We start from the raw sequence: 23,321 nt of genomic DNA, 5'->3' as shown, positions 1-23,321 counted from the left end.
AAAAATCTGGATAAACATTTATATAGCATAGCGTGGCATGAACTATAGAAAATAAACTCTTGACGCTATAACATTTTCTAGACCAATGTTTCTTAACCTTTTTACATCCGCGGACTACAAAAAAATCAAAAAATGTTTTGCGGACCATCAACATTGGAATAAAATAATAAATATTTATATTTACACTATCTTTGAAACAATTGTCGAAATATAATACAACCTCAGTTCAAATGTTGGGTTTCTAGGTGAACTATGAAATTCTATGAAACGATTTATAACTATATACAATAGTGTCATTCATTCCAGAAATGACTTGTTAATTCATTGTGAACCCTTGTAGGTGCACGAGTTCTGAAAGATATTTATCACTTGAAATTTAATAGAAGCTTTTAAAAATGGACACTAACTGTTTTTGAACTGCAGAAAATTTTTGTGGCCCACCCAAAAATCTTCGCTGACCACCGGTTAAGAAACTATGTTCTAGACCACACCTTTATGAACTAGGATTTTCACACCAACACCACCATGTCCAATTATTATAAACCTTGATGTAAGGGGGTGTCCATTATATAATAAAGCAGGTTGATAGAAAAATATTGGTTAATTTACCTGAATTTAGATAAACATTCTCAAAAACAATATTAAAATTTTATAAAAATACACATAAAATCCTATTAACATACCAAAGTCACGCCACATGACAACAGAACCTGTTACCATGCGCAATGCTGTGTGATGAAGAAACAATCGAGCGTCTTAACATTTTTTATGAGCCAAATACACACTGGAAATTTTGTGTTAATAGAGGTCCATGCAGTCACTCCTCTCTCCTCCGCTCAGCCACCTTCTCAAATATGTAAAAGGATGATATTCAACTATCTCTTGACAAGTTTATAAAGAAAACACCTGTTGCTAATACGCCTCGTTAACTTTATTATACAGATTGATAAATAAATATTTTTAAGTACAGACCTACAAACTTATCTGTAGAATGGCCAAAAATGGAACTAAAAAACGACCATAGGACGCCATCTTGTAAATTTCATTTGAATGTCAGATTTTGTCCAGTTACGAATCTTGATTGGGTAGTTTTCGACAGTGGCTCCCCCATCCCATTCTTCAGATAAGTTTGTAGGTCTGTACACTTTTTGATGTTTTTTTTACATCCCTCTACTTACTAACACATTTTCAGGAACCAATTACGTGTGAAAGTCGAGGGCCGCCTGTATATCAATGCTTGGTATGCCATAGGTTCAAGGGTCCCATTTTACTAAGGTTGAAAAACACTGCAGTGTGGGGGAAGGGGTGTAAGTAAATATAAATAAAATACAGATAATAAGATCAGACAAGATTTTATTCAATCTGTAACAATTTTACAAAATATTAAATAATTGTATGCATTGCATTAACGAGAATAGTTTATCAAGCGAATGCTAGAAAGAAAACCCACCTCCAAACTAAAAACACATGATTTTTTTTTTTATTTAACTCTACCAAAAGTAAAAAAAGTATCTGAGAAACTTATTCTATTTAGGATAAAAATTGCATCAACACGTAATACAAAAAGCTCTATTAATAATCATCGGGTCTCAAGTTGTTAAAATATGGTAACGAATAACAGTATGTAATCTAGTACGAATTAGATTGAGCAAGTATATGACATAATTAAATAATAAAAAAAATAAGCTAACATGCCTTTAATACAATTCAGAGAAAAATTGTTTCAGACTACTGTGATGACTAAAATTTAAATTACAGTACAATAAAATCAATAAGTTATCACTAAAGTAGGTTAAAACATTAAAAATTGCATTGAATTGTGTCAGTCCAGTATATGAAAATAAATAATGGGTCCTCAGTTATTACTAATAACTTAGTTTCGAACAAGCCACACTAGAGTTAATGATTTTTTCAATAGAATGAGTGTGTTAATACGAAACTTATGGCAAAATGTTTGGTAACAATGCTAAAATCTATGTAAGAACAATGCATAATTTCCAGCAGTGAGCACCTCATAATCAGATTCATAAAAATTCTGCCCTTTTTGTGTAAAAAAAAAACAGAATACAAGTTACACATTGTAAAAGGCACACATCAATACACAAATATCCGTCGCACAATAAACTTCTGTATATTTTAATTCATATAAAGAACATAAATCTTTTGTGTGAAATGATTTATCGAATAATTTGTATTTTTTTTTTTTGTTATAATTGAGTACATTTTAAAAGTCGACGGTCCCGTAACTTCACTGTGCATGCCAAATAAAAGTCAATACACTTTGGAAATAGTATTAAGCCAGTAGAAACAGCTAACGAGACATTTCACGATGCCAAAAATACGAATATATTAATTAACCCAAGCTCGTCTTAAACTAATATCCATAGATACATTTTTGTTTAATCCACTATATATATATATATATATGCACAGTAAGCATATTGTTTTTGACAATGCTTCAATTTTGTTGGCCTGCACCCGATAAAAATACTACAGGAGATTCAGTGACGGTTTTGATTACTATTTCTAGTTAAATAAATATTATGCTTTGCATGAACAATGAGGCAGTTACAATTCATTCATATAAAAGGTAGTGCACGAGAAACTAGACTTTCATAAATTTCTTAAAATCTAATGTGAGAAAGCTGATGTTGGTGAATGTTCTTTTGTCTGTCGACGATGCGCATTACTTTCTTCAATGGGCCTTCTTAATTGTATCTGAGACAAATTTGGAAGCTGCAATTAGAGTACAAAAAATATATATGTTAGGTAAAGCATTAGTGTATTATTACGAACGATACATACAATCGATTGATAAGCAAAAGATCAGAAAAGAATAGTTTTAATAGCAATTGCTCAAGAAATAAAACATTTATCGCATAAGCTATATTCATTCTTTTATTATAGCATGAAATTTACTTGCATATATAATATAATAGGGCATCTACACTGCATAGATTTTCTGTCGACACACGGAAATGCTAGTTTGTCTCGCCAATCTCTTTTTACAAGTGCAAGTGTTGGTTTATTTTGTGCATAATGTTTATAACGTGTGGCGAATGGTGATGTGACAAGATAATTAGTGCAAAATAACTATAACATGACATATAATACAATTTTTTATTTGTATATATTAAATTGCGATTCTACTATTCGATGCAAAATTTTACCCATGGTTACTTTTGGTGCATAAATGACTTCTGTTCCGAACTTCCAATGTTTTACCATTTTTGCCAATAGTTCGATCGAGTTCCCTATAAAACATATTTTAGCCTAAAACTAAATTAATCGTAGAACTCAAACCATCAATATCCATAGCTCTCACCATCTTTATATTATATACACTCTTCTCTCTTGTTCTCTATTTTATTTATATGCTTCTAAAAATTCTATAAGCATTTCAGATTTACAATTTTTGCTTATAAATTATTACTAAACAGGCACAGAAATAACATATTATATAGCTTGCTTATTTTTTGTAGTACAAAATGTCAGAAGGCTACTAACTTGCATGCAATGCAATGTTAAAATTTGTATGTTGTTTATACTATTATGCCAGTGAATATTATCAACAGTAAATCTGTGTGTGTAAATGCCCTATAACATTCACCTAACCGGACAGAACATTTTATCACGAAAGATAATCATCGAAGTTTGAATATAATTTTTTTATACACTATATTCAGTTATTCTTACGAATACATTACAGAATAAAAAAAAAAACTGTTTGCTTGAAAGGCATTTCAGCTATTTGACAAGACACATTGTTGGCCGAGTGCCATAACAAAATCGTAACTTTGACCGATCAATAAAACCCAAACGACAGCCATTACAAAATTATCTGAAACCACATTAAAAAAAAAACCAAATATTTCCCTCCACATACAAAATGAAAAAAAGCAAAAATGTCTTGAATTAAAGAGAAGACGAATAATTACCTACATTTAATTATTTCAGTAAGCCGGCACTTTTTAATTTAGTCCCGATCCGGTGGATTTGGTCCATCACCACTTTGTCAGCTTGCGCAATCACTATTTAAGTCAGTCTTTATATAAAACCCAGCCAGCTGATTATCAACCTCCATAAGAATTGAATATTTTTTTTACCTCTCCGGTTTCGTAAACATTTTGAATTGCTGAATACATATTACCAACATCCCAAGAAATCACACTACATTCAAAGCATTTTCCAAGTGATTTATTGCTTCGGTTACTTAGCGTACTCGTGTATAAGAGATTGCTGAATATTTTTGGGTTTATGAATAACTTAGCTACTTAGTACATATCACAAGCCATGAACTAATCCTGCCTACAAAGTTAAATGGATAGCTCAAAATTAAATAGATCCTAAATAATTCAAAATTCTTTCAATCAATATGTATTTTGTTTAATTATAAAACAGAAGTTGTGTATAATTCCAAATAGGTGAATAGAATTTAAATTAGAACAAGATAAGACTTGTTCAGAACGAATCCATGTTTTACTCATTTTATGCAGTGAATTAATCGGTTTCTTACAAATAAAGCTATATAAAACTTATCAATTGGTATGGACGATTTTACAATCTGCAAGGTCATTGTTTATTAGTAGTAACTAGAACACTGACTACTCATATATATCGAATATTTTATATCATTGGACCAATTGTAATTTTAGAAAATTTATGTATTATTGATACCCAACAATGTGGTTCAAGTAAAAAAAAAAACTGTACAAAGACAATAAATTCCTTAATTTTATACAATAAAATGTTATTTTGGAATGTTAGTAATTTGTATTGCATTAGAACCTCGATAATCCGGACTATTTGGGTATGAAGGCACAGTAAGGATAATAAAAAAAAAAACAAAAAAAAATGTATTTTACTTTGAGCATAAACATTTTTTCATAATATTCATTGAAAAATTTAACAATCATCCGTGATTATCATACAACTAAAACTGATACATAAATCAAAACGGAATCTGGATAATCGAGGTTTTACTGTGGTTTAATTGAAAGTTTCCAAATCATGATATATATGCGTTTATTTTTAATTATGTTGGAATGGTCAAAGTAATTAATTCTTAAAAAATATCATGTACCTTGACTAAATTAAGCAAAAATACCATTAAATAAAACAAAAAAGGTTGAATGCAAATTCTATGTTAATTATGTTTTAATTGTTATAGAAGTCAAAATCATGATTTTATATTTCAATCACATTTATGATAAAAAATATGTTTATTTAGTTATAAATAAATGCATTTGGACCCAGAGTTCCGCTTAAAAGATTGAGCGTACCGGGTCCAGCAGACAACCCCATACAAAGTAATTGGGATATCTTAACAATGGATGTATATTTATATATGCCTGCCCAGAAGTGAACTGGTTGATTTAACAATGTATAAAAATTAACACATTCAACATTTTTTCAAATTATAGATTAGTGAAAATGTTAGAAAATTATATAATGTATGATGAATTATAAAATGCTTTGAAATTATAGATAAATGAGAGTTTTTTAATACATTGAAATTAATTATCAGGTGCAATGTAAACAATGAAGTTGTAATCGAAAAGATAAAATAAAAGCATATGGTTACAGAGATTACATGTGTTATATTGTGATAAGAAATTAATATCATAACCGCCGATTACATTAGTGCAACCAATGTTTCGAAAATGAGTTAAAAGCCACACAATATTTAAACTTTTATATTTTTCAAAACACTTTATCTGACAAAATAGTTGCCATTTTATATCAGCAAACGAGTCAAATCGATCCAAAGATTTTATATAATATGTTTTAATAACTATAGCCGAAATGCATGGAATGTCACGAATCGTTATATGCCATTGAACTGTTTATTAGCTGATAAACGCTATTTCATGCGCACAAAACGCCAAAACCAAATAAATTGATTTTAATGCTGTTAACTTGTCTCTGACAAAATAAAATTATTTTAAGTATCGATTATTATATGCAAACACAAAAAACTAGCATTATGACATGTCTTATTAAATTTGTTGACATCTACATCAACAAAGCTATTCTATACACATGGCAGCTATCGACGGTAGTTTACCATATTTATGGATTGAGACGGTTAATTATCATTACAATAAGTTAACTGTCTAAACTATCAAAAAGTGCTATGTTTTAACAGCCCCTCTTGGCTGTATTAACTTTTAGAGTGAGATAGATAGTTTTGACGGTTACCTTATTGTAACAATTAACCGCCCCAATTCATAAATATGATAAAATTTATCACTTTAGCCATTGATAGCCGCCTTATGTATTTTCGTAAGTATATATATGTAGGTACTATATGAATTTCATGCAATGTCAATAAAAAATATTAACATTAAATTTATTACATTAAAAAATAAATAACACTGTAGGTATACTTTATACTTTACGTGTATTTACAAATAAAACAATGTGGTAAAGTAATCAATAATCATTTAAAGTTTATATTAACTATTAATTTATAATAGATTATTAATCAAATGATGTTGTGCCATTGGCATACTTAACCATTGTATGACAAAAATAAAATTAATAATCATAGGTAAATTCAAATAATTCTGGCTTCGAATGTGACATTGTCTCAATAGCGAGCAATTTTCGCAGCTGTCATTATATTTTGACTATTATGCATTGTTGGCGTTATTTCGATTTAACGTAACTCGGTTATCCATGTATCTTGGACTATGTCTGTAAAAAATACATTGATACAGAATTTTCATTTTACTTATTGGTTAAATAAACCAATCCAATAAACACGAATAGGAACACTATCGATAAGAGAAAATGGTGTTTGAAAGTTTAATGTTGAATTAAAAAAAAAACAAGTTTACGACATGTTTCCTCTCTAATTGGCCAAGTTCACTATGTTGTCCCATTTAGTGACCTTGAACCATCTAATGAGTATAATACATTTCTAAATTTGCTGGCATATGTGACTCAAAATGATTTACTTTTCCTTGTTTCCGGCTGAACTTTAATTTAATAAATTAGTTGCTGTTATAAATAAAGCTTGTATGTTATTCTAGCCAATAGATAATAATAATAAGGCGAAATCATGCATTGGTTAAACAAATGTGGCAAAAAGACACGTTTTGTATTATAAAACAATTAAAACACAGAGGTCAAACGAGGTCTACAGATAAGTTACCTTGGCATTCAATATTGGCAAGGTCAAAGTTAATATAAAAAAAACAAATTTACTTATCCAACACTTTGACCAGTGAAATGATTATTATGTTACAAAGTGGAAAAATACATTATATACTGGTGAGAATTTTTATGAATATTATATTTCAAAAAAAATATGTCTACAAGTCAATATTTGTGCTAAACAATGTTTTTGTGTTTCAAGCATAAATAATGTGTTTTAAAGGTAGTTTCTTTTTTCATCGTATTGTATTTTCAAATAAAAATAATGTTTCCAGCGTTAAGTATTAGCATTAGATCAACCCTTCATTGAAATAAATATAAGCAAAATAAAAGTGAGACAAATTGTACCTACAGTATAACCCCTATTTTACGTTTTTTAAGGGACTGAAGAAAAAAACCTAATTGGAGGGAAAATGTAAAAGGAGGGGGTACTTATTGAAAAAAAGAACATTTAAATTTTATGTTTCTAAAAAAATAACGTTTTTACTAAAAAACAACATTCAATTAAAATTTTTATTGAAAAATCGTTCGAATGTCACGACCCAATCATTGTCAAGTGCGCGTAACTCGCATATTTTGAATATTTCCGACGTAAATCGCGGGAAAGAAAAACGTAAATGCGGGTATTAAATGTACTGAAATACACCGGGACTGAAAAAAATACACGCAATTGCTGGGAAAACGTGAATTCCGGGCACGTAAAAACGAGGTTATACTGTATATTGTTTTTATCTTTTTTGTATAATTTTTTGACTTTCATGGTGTTACCAAAATTTGGTTTCCTCGATGTTTTGGGCTCGTTGCAGATGCATTCTCAAGAGACGAGTTTTGCAATGAGCCCGAAATGTCGGTAAAAGGAAGAACACACAGTGACAGACAACCCATAAATCTATTATGATGTATCTTCCTAATCAGTTTCTGTAATTAAGTTATTATTTTTTTATTGTATGCTTTTACACGGGTTTTCGAAGCTTTAGGAGGTTATTATGTATATTGAATAATATGTAAGTACATACAATAATTGTTAGGTTTTAAGCATATGCGGACTTCAGTTTTTGAAAATAGACGCCTCATGTTTGTAAATTGGCCAGAATTAACATGCATAACTTAACAGTGACAAAAGTCACTTTTATAGTGCTGTATAGGAGATTCTCATGAGATAAAAATTTATATCAATTCAATAAACAGAACAATTAATAATCTCTCGATGTAGATAATGGTATAAAATACTTCTTTATTATTGTGCTATTCTCAGTGACAATCAAATTTAATATTGTCAAATTAAATTTATGCATGTTAATTCTAGGTCTAGAGAATGTTGTAGTTAGAAATATTGATATATCTTTATACCTGTGTCGGCCATCTCATCGATTTGGCTGTGATACTTCAGGAAATATGGCCTGATCACCTTGCGGTAGATCAACAGAGAGCCGTTGATGTCCAGGGGTACAAAGCACCATATTTGGAAAATGCACTGCAAATTGCGTCAAACAGTTTTAATTACAGAGAAAATAACAAGCTGTTGTACAATGCTCCAAGCTGTCTGTGTTGTGTACAAAGAATTTCAAGGTAATTGTACCGCAGATGCCGTCATGAGCTTTTATCATTTTTTTTTACGAAAACAGTTTATTCCATGTAGACAATTATAATAATAAATACCATTTTCTGACGGCGCATACGCTTTTCGATCCAATAATTGTTAATATAAAATTTGAAATTTTCATATATTTTGATGAATCATTATCACAAACTAAGATTATATTTGGAAATATTAGGTTGGGGTAGGTTAGGTTAGGTTTGGTTTGGTCTAAAAAGAAAGTTATAAAATCCCATGACAGCATCTGCGGCACATTTACCAATTTCAACATCTAGTGTACCTTACCTAGCACAAATAATTTCAAAATCTCATGGAAACATAAAATGAATACTCATAGGCGCAAAAACAATGAAATATTGCTCTGTTAGAGTGCAAACACCTACTGTAAATGTTTGATTAGTTGGCAACATTTTATTCAAATCCTAGTGCCTTTGCAATACAAACAAGATAGAATGGAATTGATTTATGACTACAAATATAGGTACACAATTTAACAAAACAACTAAAAAATAAAAATAATCGTCAGCCTAATATATTTTTTCGCAATTTGTATGAATCTCAATGCCAATTCTGAACAAAATAAATTGATGTAGGTATCCAACAGGTAGGTAGTGTAATTAGCGTGAGATAGAGAATAAAAATATCAATGATGTGAGCCAATTGTTACGTTCGGAAATCGTAAATTACATACGTGACTCATAAAAATAATGATGCGTATTGATTGAATCAAATTTGATCCAAACCTGTTTTTAAATGGAATATTTTTTACATTGAAAATTCGTACATCGCAAGTGGAAGAGAGATGAAGAATCATAAAATGATCCATAATTATATTTTGCAAATTTTATGAACGGTAGATGAATGGTTTTCAAATCGATAAAAAGGCTAAGCTCTGTGAAATAATGGTAAAAATACTACGACGAAACTAATTAAGACGTCTAAATGTCGAGGGTACACTTTTAGTTATTGTGATATATCTTACCTTAACGAGCCAGTAAAGGGGGAACCAGCTAACCAGCAGATCGGAAAAGTATTCGACGATGGAGAAGCAGGCGTAGACAACCCAATATGTGAGCCATTTAGTATCGTCATCTTTCTGTGGCGATTCCAAAGCTTTCATTGACACATAGGCTGGATAAGCAAAACCAATCGTATTGCATACTAATTCAGCACCGAAACCGAACACAAGATAAAGCGCGAGAAACGCGGCTCCACCTAAAATAATGCCATCATTTAGTAAGACCTAAAAATAGCCGCAAAAAATTTAAAAAATGACACCGCAGAGACCCACCGGCAAATAAATATAACCGATTTACGCCCGTTTTCGCTTCGGCCATCTCTAACCACTTGGTCCACGGTTTCGATTTGTCGTTTAGACTTTTCTGGAGCACATCACGATATTCCATCAATTTTGCTGCCATTTTTACGAAAGTACACGAAGGTGTATCGGAAGAAAAATTGAAACACCTGACGAGCTAAGCGCCACAACGATCGTTGACAAATGGAAATGGCTTCTTTTTTGCCGAATGTTCAATGTTGTACAGTTACTTAACATCCGGTATGATGGCCACACTGAACGGCCAGTATGGCTTTACAATAAATTGTAAAGGCGCGTCTAATCAATAATTTTCTTGTCAATTACCTATTAAATTTATTGTTACTCAAGGTAATCCGAAAGTCATTTTTTGAAAATATTATAACCCTCTTTAAAATTAAATCACTTTTAACTTTAATTTACCTACACATTCTTTCAAAAACTTTATAACCCTGAGAAATATCTCTTTGTAAAAAAATCTTTGATTGTTACGTTGTGATAGGTAAGTAAGATGAGTCGGGGTAAGTGTAGCTACTAAGATATCTCAGTATCTACTACAAATTGGACGATGCCATCTATGGAAAGGTGATAGGAAAGTCACCGATTTATAAAAATAATCAGAATTAATGGTGTCGATACAATGTTTTTTGAGGTGACTACATGGCTTATTCTCCAGACGACATTTTGAAGTCGATGAGTGAGATGGTAGCTGTTACTAAACTATTTTTTAAAACACGGAAACCTGTATATTATGGATGTAAAATTTGGTGAGTATATGTGTTTTGATACCCCGCTTCACGTGTCGTTTTACTTATTGATAAGCATTTTAAAGCTTTCATCGAGTAGACACACTTTCCCCACGAAAGTAAATGCGTGGGGTAAGTGCAACTTTGTTTTGTGTCACACTTCCCCCATATATTTTCTATGAATTCGCATAGTCATTATTTTAACTAGTGATGGGACACGACGCATTATTTATATCGATCGAAAAAATGTTCGCAATTGAAATAAAATGTTTATAATTTTACTGTTATAATTTTATGTTAGCTAAGTAGGTAGGTACTCGGAAGAGTGCATGTGTTTCAATTTAATACACAAGTTTTTAAAATAAGTGCTTATCTAACATGTGATAATAATTAATGTGCATTTTTCCCACATGTAAGTATAAACGAAAGACAGATAAAGGAGCTTACGACCAAGAAAAATTACAAAAAACAGGATATGTCATGGATAATATGTATAATCATGTTTACGAAAGACGAGTAGACAGTTTTAGCAGAAGTACAATATTACCCAAAGAGATTGAAACATCTTTATTTGCAGAAAATTTGTAAAAGCATTTCTCACAAAAAAAGTAGTCCTCGAATTAATTATTGGACAGTATATTAAAGAAAATAATAAGTATTAACACACCGCTTAAAAACAAAGTACCCGGACACAATTGGTTTATAGGTTTTATTAAAAGAAATAAGTTATTATTTGAATATGATGGTTACTTAAACCCTAACGGCTAAAATTATTAAACATGGAACATGCTTTGCCCACTAATTCTCTGAATGCTGGTTGTCCAAATTCGAAGGAAAATAAAATAAATTGCGGGGCGCGAGTCATACGTCATTCCCGAAGCGCCGTTCGCGGCAGACTGAAGCCACTCCAGCCGCGCCGCTGCTACTTTCGAGACTTTATTTTTTGTTTTCGTTACCGCTGCCTGTGCGATGTTTTTGTAAAGAATCCGGCCGGGTGGTCAAGATAAAAGCATGTTCCATGCTAAAAACCGCAAGCCGTAAAATATGTTTGAAAAATTTGCGATCCTTTTGTAATCAATTGGTACTATAACTTGTCTTATTAAACAGTACAATCATCAACCTGGATTTAAAGGAATGTCCACAATTGATACATAATGTTGACTGTCAACTTGACATAACAAGTTTTTCCCACGATCCTTCAAAAAGTAAACTCGTTAGTGTCATCGGATTTCAGTCAACTACCTACGTTATTTAATAAAAAATACGTCGTTTTTCTTTCGGGACATCACTAGCGCTCCATACATTAGTATGACACACTTACCGCAATAAAAATGTTTTAGTCCATTTTGTTGAAATTCTATACTGTAGTTTTAACTCAAGACTCAATCGCGAGTGGAGAACTACAAGGTTCTAAGTGTTTGTCCTTGGAGAAACAAAAGTAACAATGAGGCAGATTAGAATACTACTTCATTGTTGGGTTTGTTTTTTCAAGGACGAACACTTAGAACCTTGTAGTATTAGGCTCGCACAATATCCATTAAATGAAATATTACCTTTCTATGCATATAATACATTATGGTTTTGAAGTATTTTTGGAATAAAGATGAATTTAGTTACACTTACCCCAATATTGGGGTAAGTGTAACAATCTGACTAGTGATCAAAAAATATTAAAATCTCGTACCTATTATAGTAAGATATACAGTGGGTTTCTTCTGTACATAATAATTGTAATGCTTTTGTAGATCCTACGGTAAAGTTTTCAACTGTTTAAAACACACCTATTATATGTCACACTTACCCCGACTAACCTTACGTAATTATTATCTAGTGATAAACAAATATATAGGTACATCTCAAGAAGTTTGTAGCCAAGCTATGTACATATTATGTTAATTTATTTTGTTTAAATCAGTGTTTCTCAAATAAATTGAAATGAGAAACCTGAGAAAAATAATGGAACCTCATAAAAATAATAATGCAGCATCTCCTATAATATATTATGAGATTTTGGAAAACGCACCAACTGCTCACCAAGTGTTTCGAAATTAAAATCTAAGAAATTTTTCTAAAAACGGTGCTGGAGAATTACAAATCATTTTTTGCCATGTTTTTATTTGTCCTAAGCCCAAGGTATAGTTTATTGGCTTTCAATTTCAATGTTTAAAATCATTCTGATAATTTTCATGTTTGGGGGGTGCCAGGGCCCCTTGCTCCCCCTGGGTGCGCCACTGCGTGATGTTTATATCCGATATTTTCTTACATACCGTGTACGATCATATTTACTGTTCACGCCTATCAAAATTACATCTTCGTCGCTTAATACTCTCTAATCCTTATTGACAGATAGAACTAATTATATTTATTCAAATGTCACTATGTACACATTGGCGCACTTAATTTTTTTGCGGTGAAAAAACTATAATTTTGCAACGATTCGAAATCCTCGCATTGTCTGTCAGCGCTGTCACTGGTTTAATTCCATAGATAATCGTTTTAAATACGTCTTTGTGGCTGTTCACACACTATTTTTTTATTGAATAATTACCTAAATATATTTGAAGCTATTAAAATAGTACTAATTATTTATGGTTAATTCGAATCATTGCGAAGAATGAAGACATTTTTAGTGAAAGACATCATTATTATTATAACAACGGGTGATATTATAGTACCTACTTATTGTAATATCTTCCGACCATGTCCGATCCTGATAGGATCATATGGGCCTCCACAGAGTGGAGGTTTGTATTGACAGATTTTGTTTTTTACGAGAAATGGATGTCAGCCACTTGCTCAACCTATTAGGTCCATACCCTGACACACACAAATTGAAAAACAATATGTGTACTTGCCAGACCCAGGATTCGAACCTGGGACCCACGGCTTTATAGTCCAACGCTTATGCCGCGCGGCATACTATATTATCTACATATTACAATATTATTTATTTCAATCCACAACAGGATGAAGAGCTCCGCAATCTGATTCTACTCTTATCGGTTATACAAATTTGTGATATTATATCTATTTTTATCGTCCTTATCATCATCGACCTGGACCAATCCACTGCTGGATAAAGGCCTCCCTAACCTGATGGGACTCCTTTCTGTCATATGAATTGCTATATTTATCAAAATCGGTGAAGTTATATATACTTATCTATCTATTGATAATGCCATTATCATGAGCCTGAATCAATCCACTGCTGGATGAGGGCCTCTCTAAGTTGTTTTTATTTCTGTCGGACATATGAATTGCTATATTTATCAAAATGGCTGATATTATATTTACCTATTCATATCGTCGTTATCATCATCAACCAGGATCAATCTACTGCTAGATGAAGGTTATCTTAACCTAATTCTACTGTTCTTGGTCATATAAATTGCTATATTTTTCAAAATTTGTGATTTTATATACCTACTCATTTACATCTTCAAAAACCTGTATCAATCCACTGCTGGATAAAGGCCTCTTTAAGCTGATTCCACACCTTTGGGTCCAATAAATCCCTACTCTCATCAGAATTGGTCTATTTTTCTCAGATGTATTGCTTCATTATTTATCAACATTTGTTTCGAAATGAATGTCCCGCACCAAAACTATATTGTAAGGTAAAATTTTAATTCAAACGATTTTTTAAATATTATTCTACAGCTGCAAGCATTTATTTTTTATAGACAATGGAACAAAATAATGTTTAAATTTATTTTTTACACTGCTAACCTTCTTCTATTATCTAAATGGGTCCCGTGGGAGATTAATATTCACATTATATTGGATCACTATTTATCATATTCACATATATTGCTTTATATTCGAATGACTGCACATGATTTAACTAAACATTTAAAAACCTACACATATATTCTATTAAAATGTCAGTGGTAGCAACAGTAGTGATACCAAGCCATAATATGCACCTGTCTATAAAATATTTAAAATTATGCCATTAAATCATACATCATTTTGGATATTTAATAGATAGAATAATATTTTTAACTATTATTGTTTATTTTAGGCAGGGTTTAATGAATTATAAAAAACTAACCAACAACATAATATGTGTAATATGTATTCTTAGTTCAACGAAGACAAATAAGTATGAATTAAAAAGTGCAATATATAAACATATTATATTCTATTAAAATGTCAGTGGTAGCAAACGTCGTTTGCCAGCTATTCTGCTAGGCGTAAGAGCCTGAGGTGGTGTCAGACGATATTGTGAAGGCCAGACTCCAGAATAGACTACCCATTTGAGCCCAAATTTATATTTCAGTGACGACTTGCAAATCGTAAAACTGACATTCAGCAAAATGTCAAACTGAGGTGAATGAAAATCCATCCCGAAGAGAAAACTATGGCGCCGTCTATGCATACTACACAATTATATTAATATCCAACACCGCCAAGCTGTCTGCAAGACCTAGCGGGACAGACTGTCGACCGCCAGCTGGCTCATCTAATTAAAAATAAATGCATCACGTAAGGATATAATTTCAAGGTCAAACATATTATCAATTCGGCGGGGTGGGAACAATCACATAAGTCAATATTGCATGTTTTTCAAAAAAAATATCTTTCCTAATTTTTAAATTTTTTTAAAGCACCCAGGGCCCTTTCAAATGTAAATCCGGCCCTGTGTGCGGATAGCACACGGAACCACATTGCGACTTGTACATTTTACTGAGTACTGAGAGGGGACCCGGGGAACGATAACCATAAACCACAGCCATTTTCGTATTGTTTCCTTGTATTTAGGTACGGTAGTATAATACAGTAGATCAGCGGTCGGCAACCCGCGGGTAATTGAATTACCCACTACAACATTTTGAATTAACCGCCAACAATCTACAATATTAATAAGTTAAATTCTTGATTCTGGCGTGGCTTTCAGCCTGTTCCTGGACTTTGTTGCAGCGTAATAAGAAAATCCTGATTCATATAAATAAATCGTAGTAAACATAAGTAAAACAATAATAGCTTGTTTTGACACACTTGGGTACCCTTCTCATAAATTCATGGAACACCTATTCACATTCTGCGGAACACCAGTATTCCACGGAACATAGTTTGAGAAACCCTTAGTATAGAAACTGTGCAGTAACAATGACCTGACCCAATTGTTGTCTTGTCAGCCAGATATACCATGTTTACAAATAAGTTAAGATATACAATGTTTTAAAGTTTGAATCTGCAAATTTTTATAGTTTTCACAGAATCCTTAATCTTATTTCATGAAAACCTTATTTGAGAAACGCTGACTAAATTTGCATACCTGGATTTTGGTATGTGAAGATGAAATTATTATCATGACTGTATCTTAATACCATTGACCACAGTTTGATTTTAATGACTGTATGCATTGTACATCCCCCTATCGTCTCGCATACCTGGACCAGTTCTCATCAATATTATGTTACACACAATAATTAATTTTAGTTAGGTGATTGTTATTTTTAACATGGGAAAATATTGAAAATTTAAATAGGTAGGTACTTATTATCAAATGAAGACATCAGGGTGCTGCCAACAGTACAATAATTTTTATTTCAGCAAGTTTAAATCTGCTTCAATATACCGACAGTAACATGTCTTCTACAAAGGGACAGCTGATGTCTGATGACACACTTTCTTCGTATATCATATCGCTCCATCATTGTCCCTCCAACAGGCCGACGGCCTATGTTTGTTCAATGTTGAAGACCGAATTTCTTTTGGGCATCTTTTACCCGGGGTAGAGTTCGGACATATACATCTACACATGGGGCTAAATAATTTGCCGTATCTGTGTAGCTCAATAATTATTCTTGTATCTTTTATTATCTCAAATGAATCAGTAAACCAAGATGACACTGTCGAATATCATGTTTTCATTCTATAATAACTTGTATTCTCAAAATGTTTGCTAAGTATCTTGGCAATGAGGTACTGCCACTCCACCCTCTCCAGTCTTCTTCAATAGTGGTATCAGTACATATTATATTGATACTCAACTGAGTGAAAACATGCGAAAGAAGCGATTAGTCAGTCCAATTCCAAAAAAGTTGTGAGAAAGTGTATTGCCACTAATAATAACTAACCATAATAATGAAGAATGCGCTTATGGGTGGAGGGGAGGTTAATATTTTAAATACCCACCACTATTTTCTTTGGTCATACACCACTGGCACGATCTATCCGGTTTTACTCTTCACTCAAATGTCGTCTCCGCTCATCAATAAAAGACATCGATAAAAGGCATCCAACCACCAAAGAGGCTCCTCTTTAACTAACCAGAAGGAAAAACTAGGGTCTGGAAGATCTAAGTTAATTCGGTCGGATTGTGTAAAACGACATCATCCTTCTAGCTTGGGCTATGAAGGAAGCTCGCAACAGAGGGCAGCGGTGATGCTTCCTGGAGACACGCAATACCCGTATTAAGTTGTAGTATCAATGATGATCCAGAACATGGTCGGACATCTCCTTTTAATAATGTGAATATCTTAAACTTACAATTTGTAATGTTGATAAATAAATTTGTATGTCCTCCCTGTGAATAAGATATGGACAAATGGCTAACAACTAATTCGCGTAAGCAGTCTGTTGACATACCTCCGCATCCGATTGAAATGGTGATTCGCCTTTTGCCATAATGTGTTAAGAATATACGAGGGTGGGTCAATAATTCCTTAGAAAAAAGCATTAAAACAGTTTTTATTTTTGTATCTCAACATAATCTCCTTGGAGCTCAATACACTTGGTAAGACGTTTCTCAATTTTTTTTAAACCGTCAGAAAAATAAGTTTTCGGAAGGTCCTCAAAATAAGCATTTGTCCGATCGATGACGTTGTCCACTTAGCCATTTTTTTAAGTTTGGGAAAAGGAAAAAGTCACTGGGGGCTAAATCTGGCGAATACGGTGGGTGGTCGACCAATTCGAACTTCAATTCTTCAATTTTAGCCATTGATCGTAAACATGTGTGAACACGGGCATTGTCCTGATGAAAGAGGATTTTTTTCCTGTTTAAATGAGGCCATTTTTCTTCAATTTCGTTTTTTAGCTGGTCCAATAAAGATGCATAATAATCCCCTGTTATTGTTTTTCCTTTTTCCAAATAGTCAACGAAAATAATTTCACGTGCATCCCAAAATACAGTAGCCATAACCTTACCAGCTGATTTTACGGTTTTCGCCTTCTTTGGACATGGTTCGCCTTTCGCAATCCACTGCTTTGACTGTTCTTTCGTCTCGGGAGTATAGTGGTGTATCCATGTTTCATCTACAGTCACAAAGCGACGAAAAAATTCATCCGGATTGCGTTGCATGAGCGACAACAGGGCTTTAGAGGCCACCACCCTATTGCGTTTATTGTCGACTGTGAGCAAACGCGGCACCCATCTTGCAGAAATATTTTTCATGCCCAATTTGTCATGTAAAATAGAAATGACGCTACCTTTTGAGATCCCTGTAACCTCAATTATCTCACTCAACTTTAATCTTCGGTCACTTAACACCATATCGTGGATTTTATTGATCATTTCTGGTGTAGTCACCTCTACAGGACGTCCTGAGCGTGGTTCATCCTTTGTTGATGTACGACCACGTTTAAATTCATTTAACCAGTTATAAATAGTTGCAAGTGAAGGAGCAGATATGCCGTGAACTAAATCCAACTCATTTTTTATTTCCTTTGCTGTTAACCCTTTTATATTAAAATGTTTAATAACAGCTCTAAACTCAATTTTCTCCATTTTCCATTTTTCCATTTTCCACAAGCAAATTTTTTTTTTAAATGTACGAGAAACACACAACAACCCGACCAATCTGATTGAAACTTCGCAGCATACTGAATCGGTAGTGCCGCTGCATGAAAACAAACCGCTTACAGTACTAGTCGCGCCACCTGTCGGCTTTTCTAAGGACTTATTGACCCACCCTCGTACGTTTTATGACTTTGCACTTTTTACTACAATGATACACCTCTTTCCCTGATTACCTCGCATAAAATTAGATCAAATGATATTCAGTTGTATTAATATATGTAGTAATAAATAGATGCGTAGATAATATATGTAAATAAAATATTTTTAGTATATATTACACCATTTTCATCCTAGAGCCAGAGTACAAAGTTATGAAGCATGTACTCTAATACCAGTGGCGAAGGGTGGAGGTAGACTGTTAAGATTCTGCCATAAATAGAGCACACAAAACTTTGTTAGTCATACGTATTTGTTTTCATTGAAATAAGACTACAATTTACAGATGATGTTGGTTAGTTTTTAAAACTCAATTAAACCCTGTGAAACCAATCCATAATAGATAATAGTAAAAAATACTAGTATATCTATAAAATAATATCTAAAATTATGCCATTAAAATTAAACCACACATACAGAAGAATATTTTTTATCGATTATGGTTTGGTAAAAATAAACCAACAATAAGTGTAATATTAGGTATTCTTAATCCAACGAAAACAAATAAATATGAATGAAAAAGTGTGCACTATTTGTCGTATCGCCCAAAGTATACCAAAACTATTATGGTTTGGTTTAGGCAGGGTTTAATTGATTTTTAAAAACTAACCAACACCATCTGTAAATTCTAGATTAGTTCAATAGAAATACATATGACCTACGAAGTTTAATGTGCATTATTTATGGCGAATTTTAACAGCCTACCTCCACCCCTCGCCAGTGATGTAGTGAAGGTATTGTAAATTTGGGTGAATCGAAATATTATGAGATGTTATTGTGGGATGGATAGAGACAAACTTGGTGAGTTGAAGCAAAAACAATGTAATCACCATCTGTAAATTGTAGTCTTAGTTCAATAAAAACAAATACATATATTATATGACTAACAAAGTTTAATGTGCAGTATTTAAACGTTGTTATGCACTAACCAGTTAAGCAAGTGTTTTTCGTTTTAACGACAATATGAATATGATTTCTACGTTTTGCAAAAAAGATCATGGTCAAATTCGGTCTGTATTGCCATCTGAGACTTTAAAAAAATGTGTGTATACAATAATAAACAAATCCATTTTGCAGTAAACAGTCATCCACCAAACAACATGGCCGCTGTTGTCACACATTGTCGTTTTTTGTATTTTTTTTACAATATCTGCCTAGTTATCGTCGTCCCACTTACTTAAATTCATTATAATTATTGTTTTATAAGTTTCAGTGGAAATACAAGGCTAAGGTAAGTTGGATTGAATAATAAATATGGTGTATTTAGAATCTATCATTTTCAGCCGTCACTAAACTGATTATTGCAAAAGATATCTTCACACTTTTATAGTGCATAATCAGTTGCTAAACTGATTATTGCGAAATATGATTTACGTTTTAAATTCTATTTGGTGCTTAATTAGTAGTTACAAAACGATTTATTGAAATATTTGGTTTATACATTAATATCATCTTATTATTAATAATTCATTAATAAGTATATAAAATGTATTGTAAGGATTTTTTTCTATTAAAATAATTTTATTTATATTGTGTAAATGGGGATTATTGGTGTTAATATTTTGTTTCCCTAATTTCCCGGATGAATAGAGGCAAACTCATGGTTGCTATAGCAAGAAATGAAATAGCTTTTAAAAATAGAAGAGTCATTACCACTATTTACCAGCTCGGTAATGATTGAAGAAGGTGTTGTTTCACCAGTAGATAATACTGTCAATGTTATTGAAGATGGTTTTAGTTTTGGAGGCACATTAAACGATAATACAGTCCAAGTTTCACACACTTAATTCTCATCAATTTCAAGATTTTATTAGTTCTCCATTAGATTCAATTAATAGACAACCTACCACTAATGTTTTCGATTTACAACAAATCGATGTATTTATATTATATTTCTTTCGAATGATGAATGATGGCCAGCATCATTTACCAAATGAAGTGGAACCAAAAATAGACATTAACTGACCATAATTATTTATCAAATGAAGTTATTCATATTATATTGTAATAAACACATTATTTTGTAATAAATATTCCATGTTTATATTGTTTTTTAATAATGATAACTATGTTTTTTAAATAACTGATATGTTAATATCCTCATCGGCCTCCCCAAGTTTCTTCCAACTCTCTCGGTCCTGTGTCATTCGCTGCCACGTATTTCCGCCAAACTTTATCAGTTTGTCAATCCAGCGGCTTTTAGGGCGACCCTGTGGCCGTTTCATGCCCCTTGGGTACCATTGGATGACGGCATTTCTCCCGCGGCCGTCCTTTCAGCGAGCAATGTGCCCCGCCCCGCCCATCTCCATTTCAGCTGTTTGACAACGTCTATTACATCGCGTACTCCTGTCTGCTTCCTAACCCATTCGTTTCTCTTACGGTCCTTTCGCATGATGCCCAACATACACCTCTCCATGCAACTCTTAGCCTTAAGGACATCTCTCGTGTTGAGGGTCCACGTCTCGCATACGTGAGCACGGGCAGCACACATTGGTTGAACACCCTACGCTTAAGACATAATGGTAGGTCATTCTTGAAGATACAATTCAGACGTCCGAAAGCACTCCATCCCAGCTTTGTTCTGCGAGCAATTTCATCGTGCATGCTTCCGTCTATGGGCACCTGCTGTCCGAGATAGACGCAGCTGCTGACTTGCTCGAGTTGGGTGCCATTAATACAGATAATCGCAGGGTCCGAAAAGCAGTTCCTCATCACTTTTGTCTTTGAGACATTTATCTTTAGGCCGACCGTTTGACTGACATCTGCGAGTTCTTGCATTCTACCTTGGAGGTCCTTTGGGTCTTGTGAGAATATAACAATATCATCTGCAAAGCGCAGGTGACTGAGGTGCTCCCCATTAATTGGAACACCTTTTTCCTCCCAATCAAGTTTCCTGAATAAGTCCTCAAGAGTAGCGGTGAATAGTTTAGGTGAAATGGTATCACCTTGCCGGACACCTTTGTTGATGGGGATATTTATGGATTTAGGGGATTTATATGTTAATATAAAATCACACTTTGGGTGTATAGTGGGATATAGCAAAACAATTTTTAAATTATAACTTTTTTCATTATCTTGACTAAATGGCATAGATTTTAACTTCAAATGCTTATTACTCAAAACTCCATTTTGGTGGATAAATGGTTACTGCATAACACCACCGTCCATTTATGGTGGATCTTAAAAGCCTACCTCCACCCTTTGCTACAGGCGACGGTATAAGTAAAAAAATAATGAAATATCAAAACCCTTTATTGTTTACATGTATAGGAAGCCTCAAATCAATAAACAAAAACAAATTATTGCCTCTTACAAATAAAATAATACACATACAAATTGAAGTAAATACCTAGGTGCCAGATGATAATAATAAATAAATTTGGTTTTACAATATGTTTACAATATATAATTCACATTTTTTACAATAATTGCAACTCTGAACAAATAAATATTATAGTATAAGAGTCTTATTTGGGATTATTTTTATATTCTTCTTTCTATTGTCTACACCAAAAATATTGAATCTGGTTCACGTTAAATAGACTAACACATTCTAACCGCTGCAATGATACACGAAGCAGACTCATAGTATATTAGTCTATGGCAGACTCCTACTGCGACCCCGCGCATGCGCAGTGCAACAAAATGATCTGTCATCGTATTATTTAACTTGTTGAGCACAGAGCATTTACTATTTAATTACCGCATTTAAATAACATGCTAATAATATCGATTGGCCAAATAGTGGGGGCACAAACAGGTGTGTCGTCCGCGTGGAAAGGATTAAGCTAGATACATTATAATTTAAAGCAATTGATTAATCGTGTTCTCTACACTTACTAGGCAAGAACCTATTGCCAGTGCAAGTATTGTTAATGATTTATTAAAATTTCAAGTACAAAAACGAACCAAATACTTAAGCTAGCTAAAAGAAAACCAAAATATAGGTATAATTGGGTGGAAATCCTGAATATAAGGGTTGTTGGTTGACCAAAGATTATGTGTCGCTAAATATAACACTTTTTTGAAATAATTAAGATATATGATATATCAATGGATTCGTTATTAAAATTTCTACAAGAAATTTTATCGCCTCTTTCAAAATCCGCTACGATTGACTGTCATTTATGAAACAAAATTAATGCGTCGATCAATTCCCGCTATAACACTATGTGTAACATTTTTAGTTCAAAAAGATTTTATTGATTTTCTCAAAACAATGAAAAGGTGTTATAGCTGGTTTTAAAATTTAGCGACACATATCTCAGTTCAAAAGCGAATGTAAATTCTGTAGCGTAAGCTTTACTTCAGAAACACAGGACATTCTAAAGATAAAACACATCTAAAATTATTAATGGATGGCCAACTAGGTGCGAAAGCTATCACTGTCACGTGGCCACATCACAGCGCATGCGTGTTAGGACAATGCGGTACATAATTACATCAGTTCGCTGCAAGTCGCATTACCCGTGCGCTAGTCTTTTTAACATGTACCTTCTTGGTTTACACTGTTTCATATTATTTTACAGGAGGCATATT

The 23,321-nt window shown here is 32.8% G+C and overlaps 1 protein-coding gene across 2 annotated transcripts; it reads right to left on the bottom strand.

Annotated features, from left to right (window-relative positions):
* Positions 1–1,336: 1,336 nt before the first annotated feature.
* LOC147073303 (receptor expression-enhancing protein 5-like) lies at positions 1,337–10,300 on the bottom strand. Of its 2 annotated transcripts, none has more exons than XM_085945411.1 (4): positions 10,050–10,300; positions 9,741–9,973; positions 8,512–8,635; positions 1,337–2,736 (listed from the first exon to the last, which is right to left on the bottom strand). In XM_085945411.1, the coding sequence occupies exons 1-4, from the start codon at positions 10,177–10,179 to the stop codon at positions 2,696–2,698; spliced, it is 528 nt and encodes a 175-aa protein (XP_085801537.1). In that variant the 5' UTR covers positions 10,180–10,300; the 3' UTR covers positions 1,337–2,695. The 2 variants fall into 2 exon arrangements, with proteins under 2 accessions (XP_085801537.1, XP_085801538.1); XM_085945412.1 differs by having other exon boundaries at positions 1,337–2,718.
* Positions 10,301–23,321: the final 13,021 nt, after the last annotated feature.

The sequence above is a fragment of the Rhyacophila brunnea genome, unplaced genomic scaffold, assembly GCF_057557595.1.
Source record: "Rhyacophila brunnea isolate RB1 unplaced genomic scaffold, BYU_Rbru_1.0 scaffold_18, whole genome shotgun sequence".
Lineage (NCBI taxonomy): Eukaryota > Metazoa > Arthropoda > Insecta > Trichoptera > Rhyacophilidae > Rhyacophila > Rhyacophila brunnea.
Note: the sequence above shows the minus strand (reverse complement) of the source record. Positions and strands in the feature narration are given on the sequence as shown.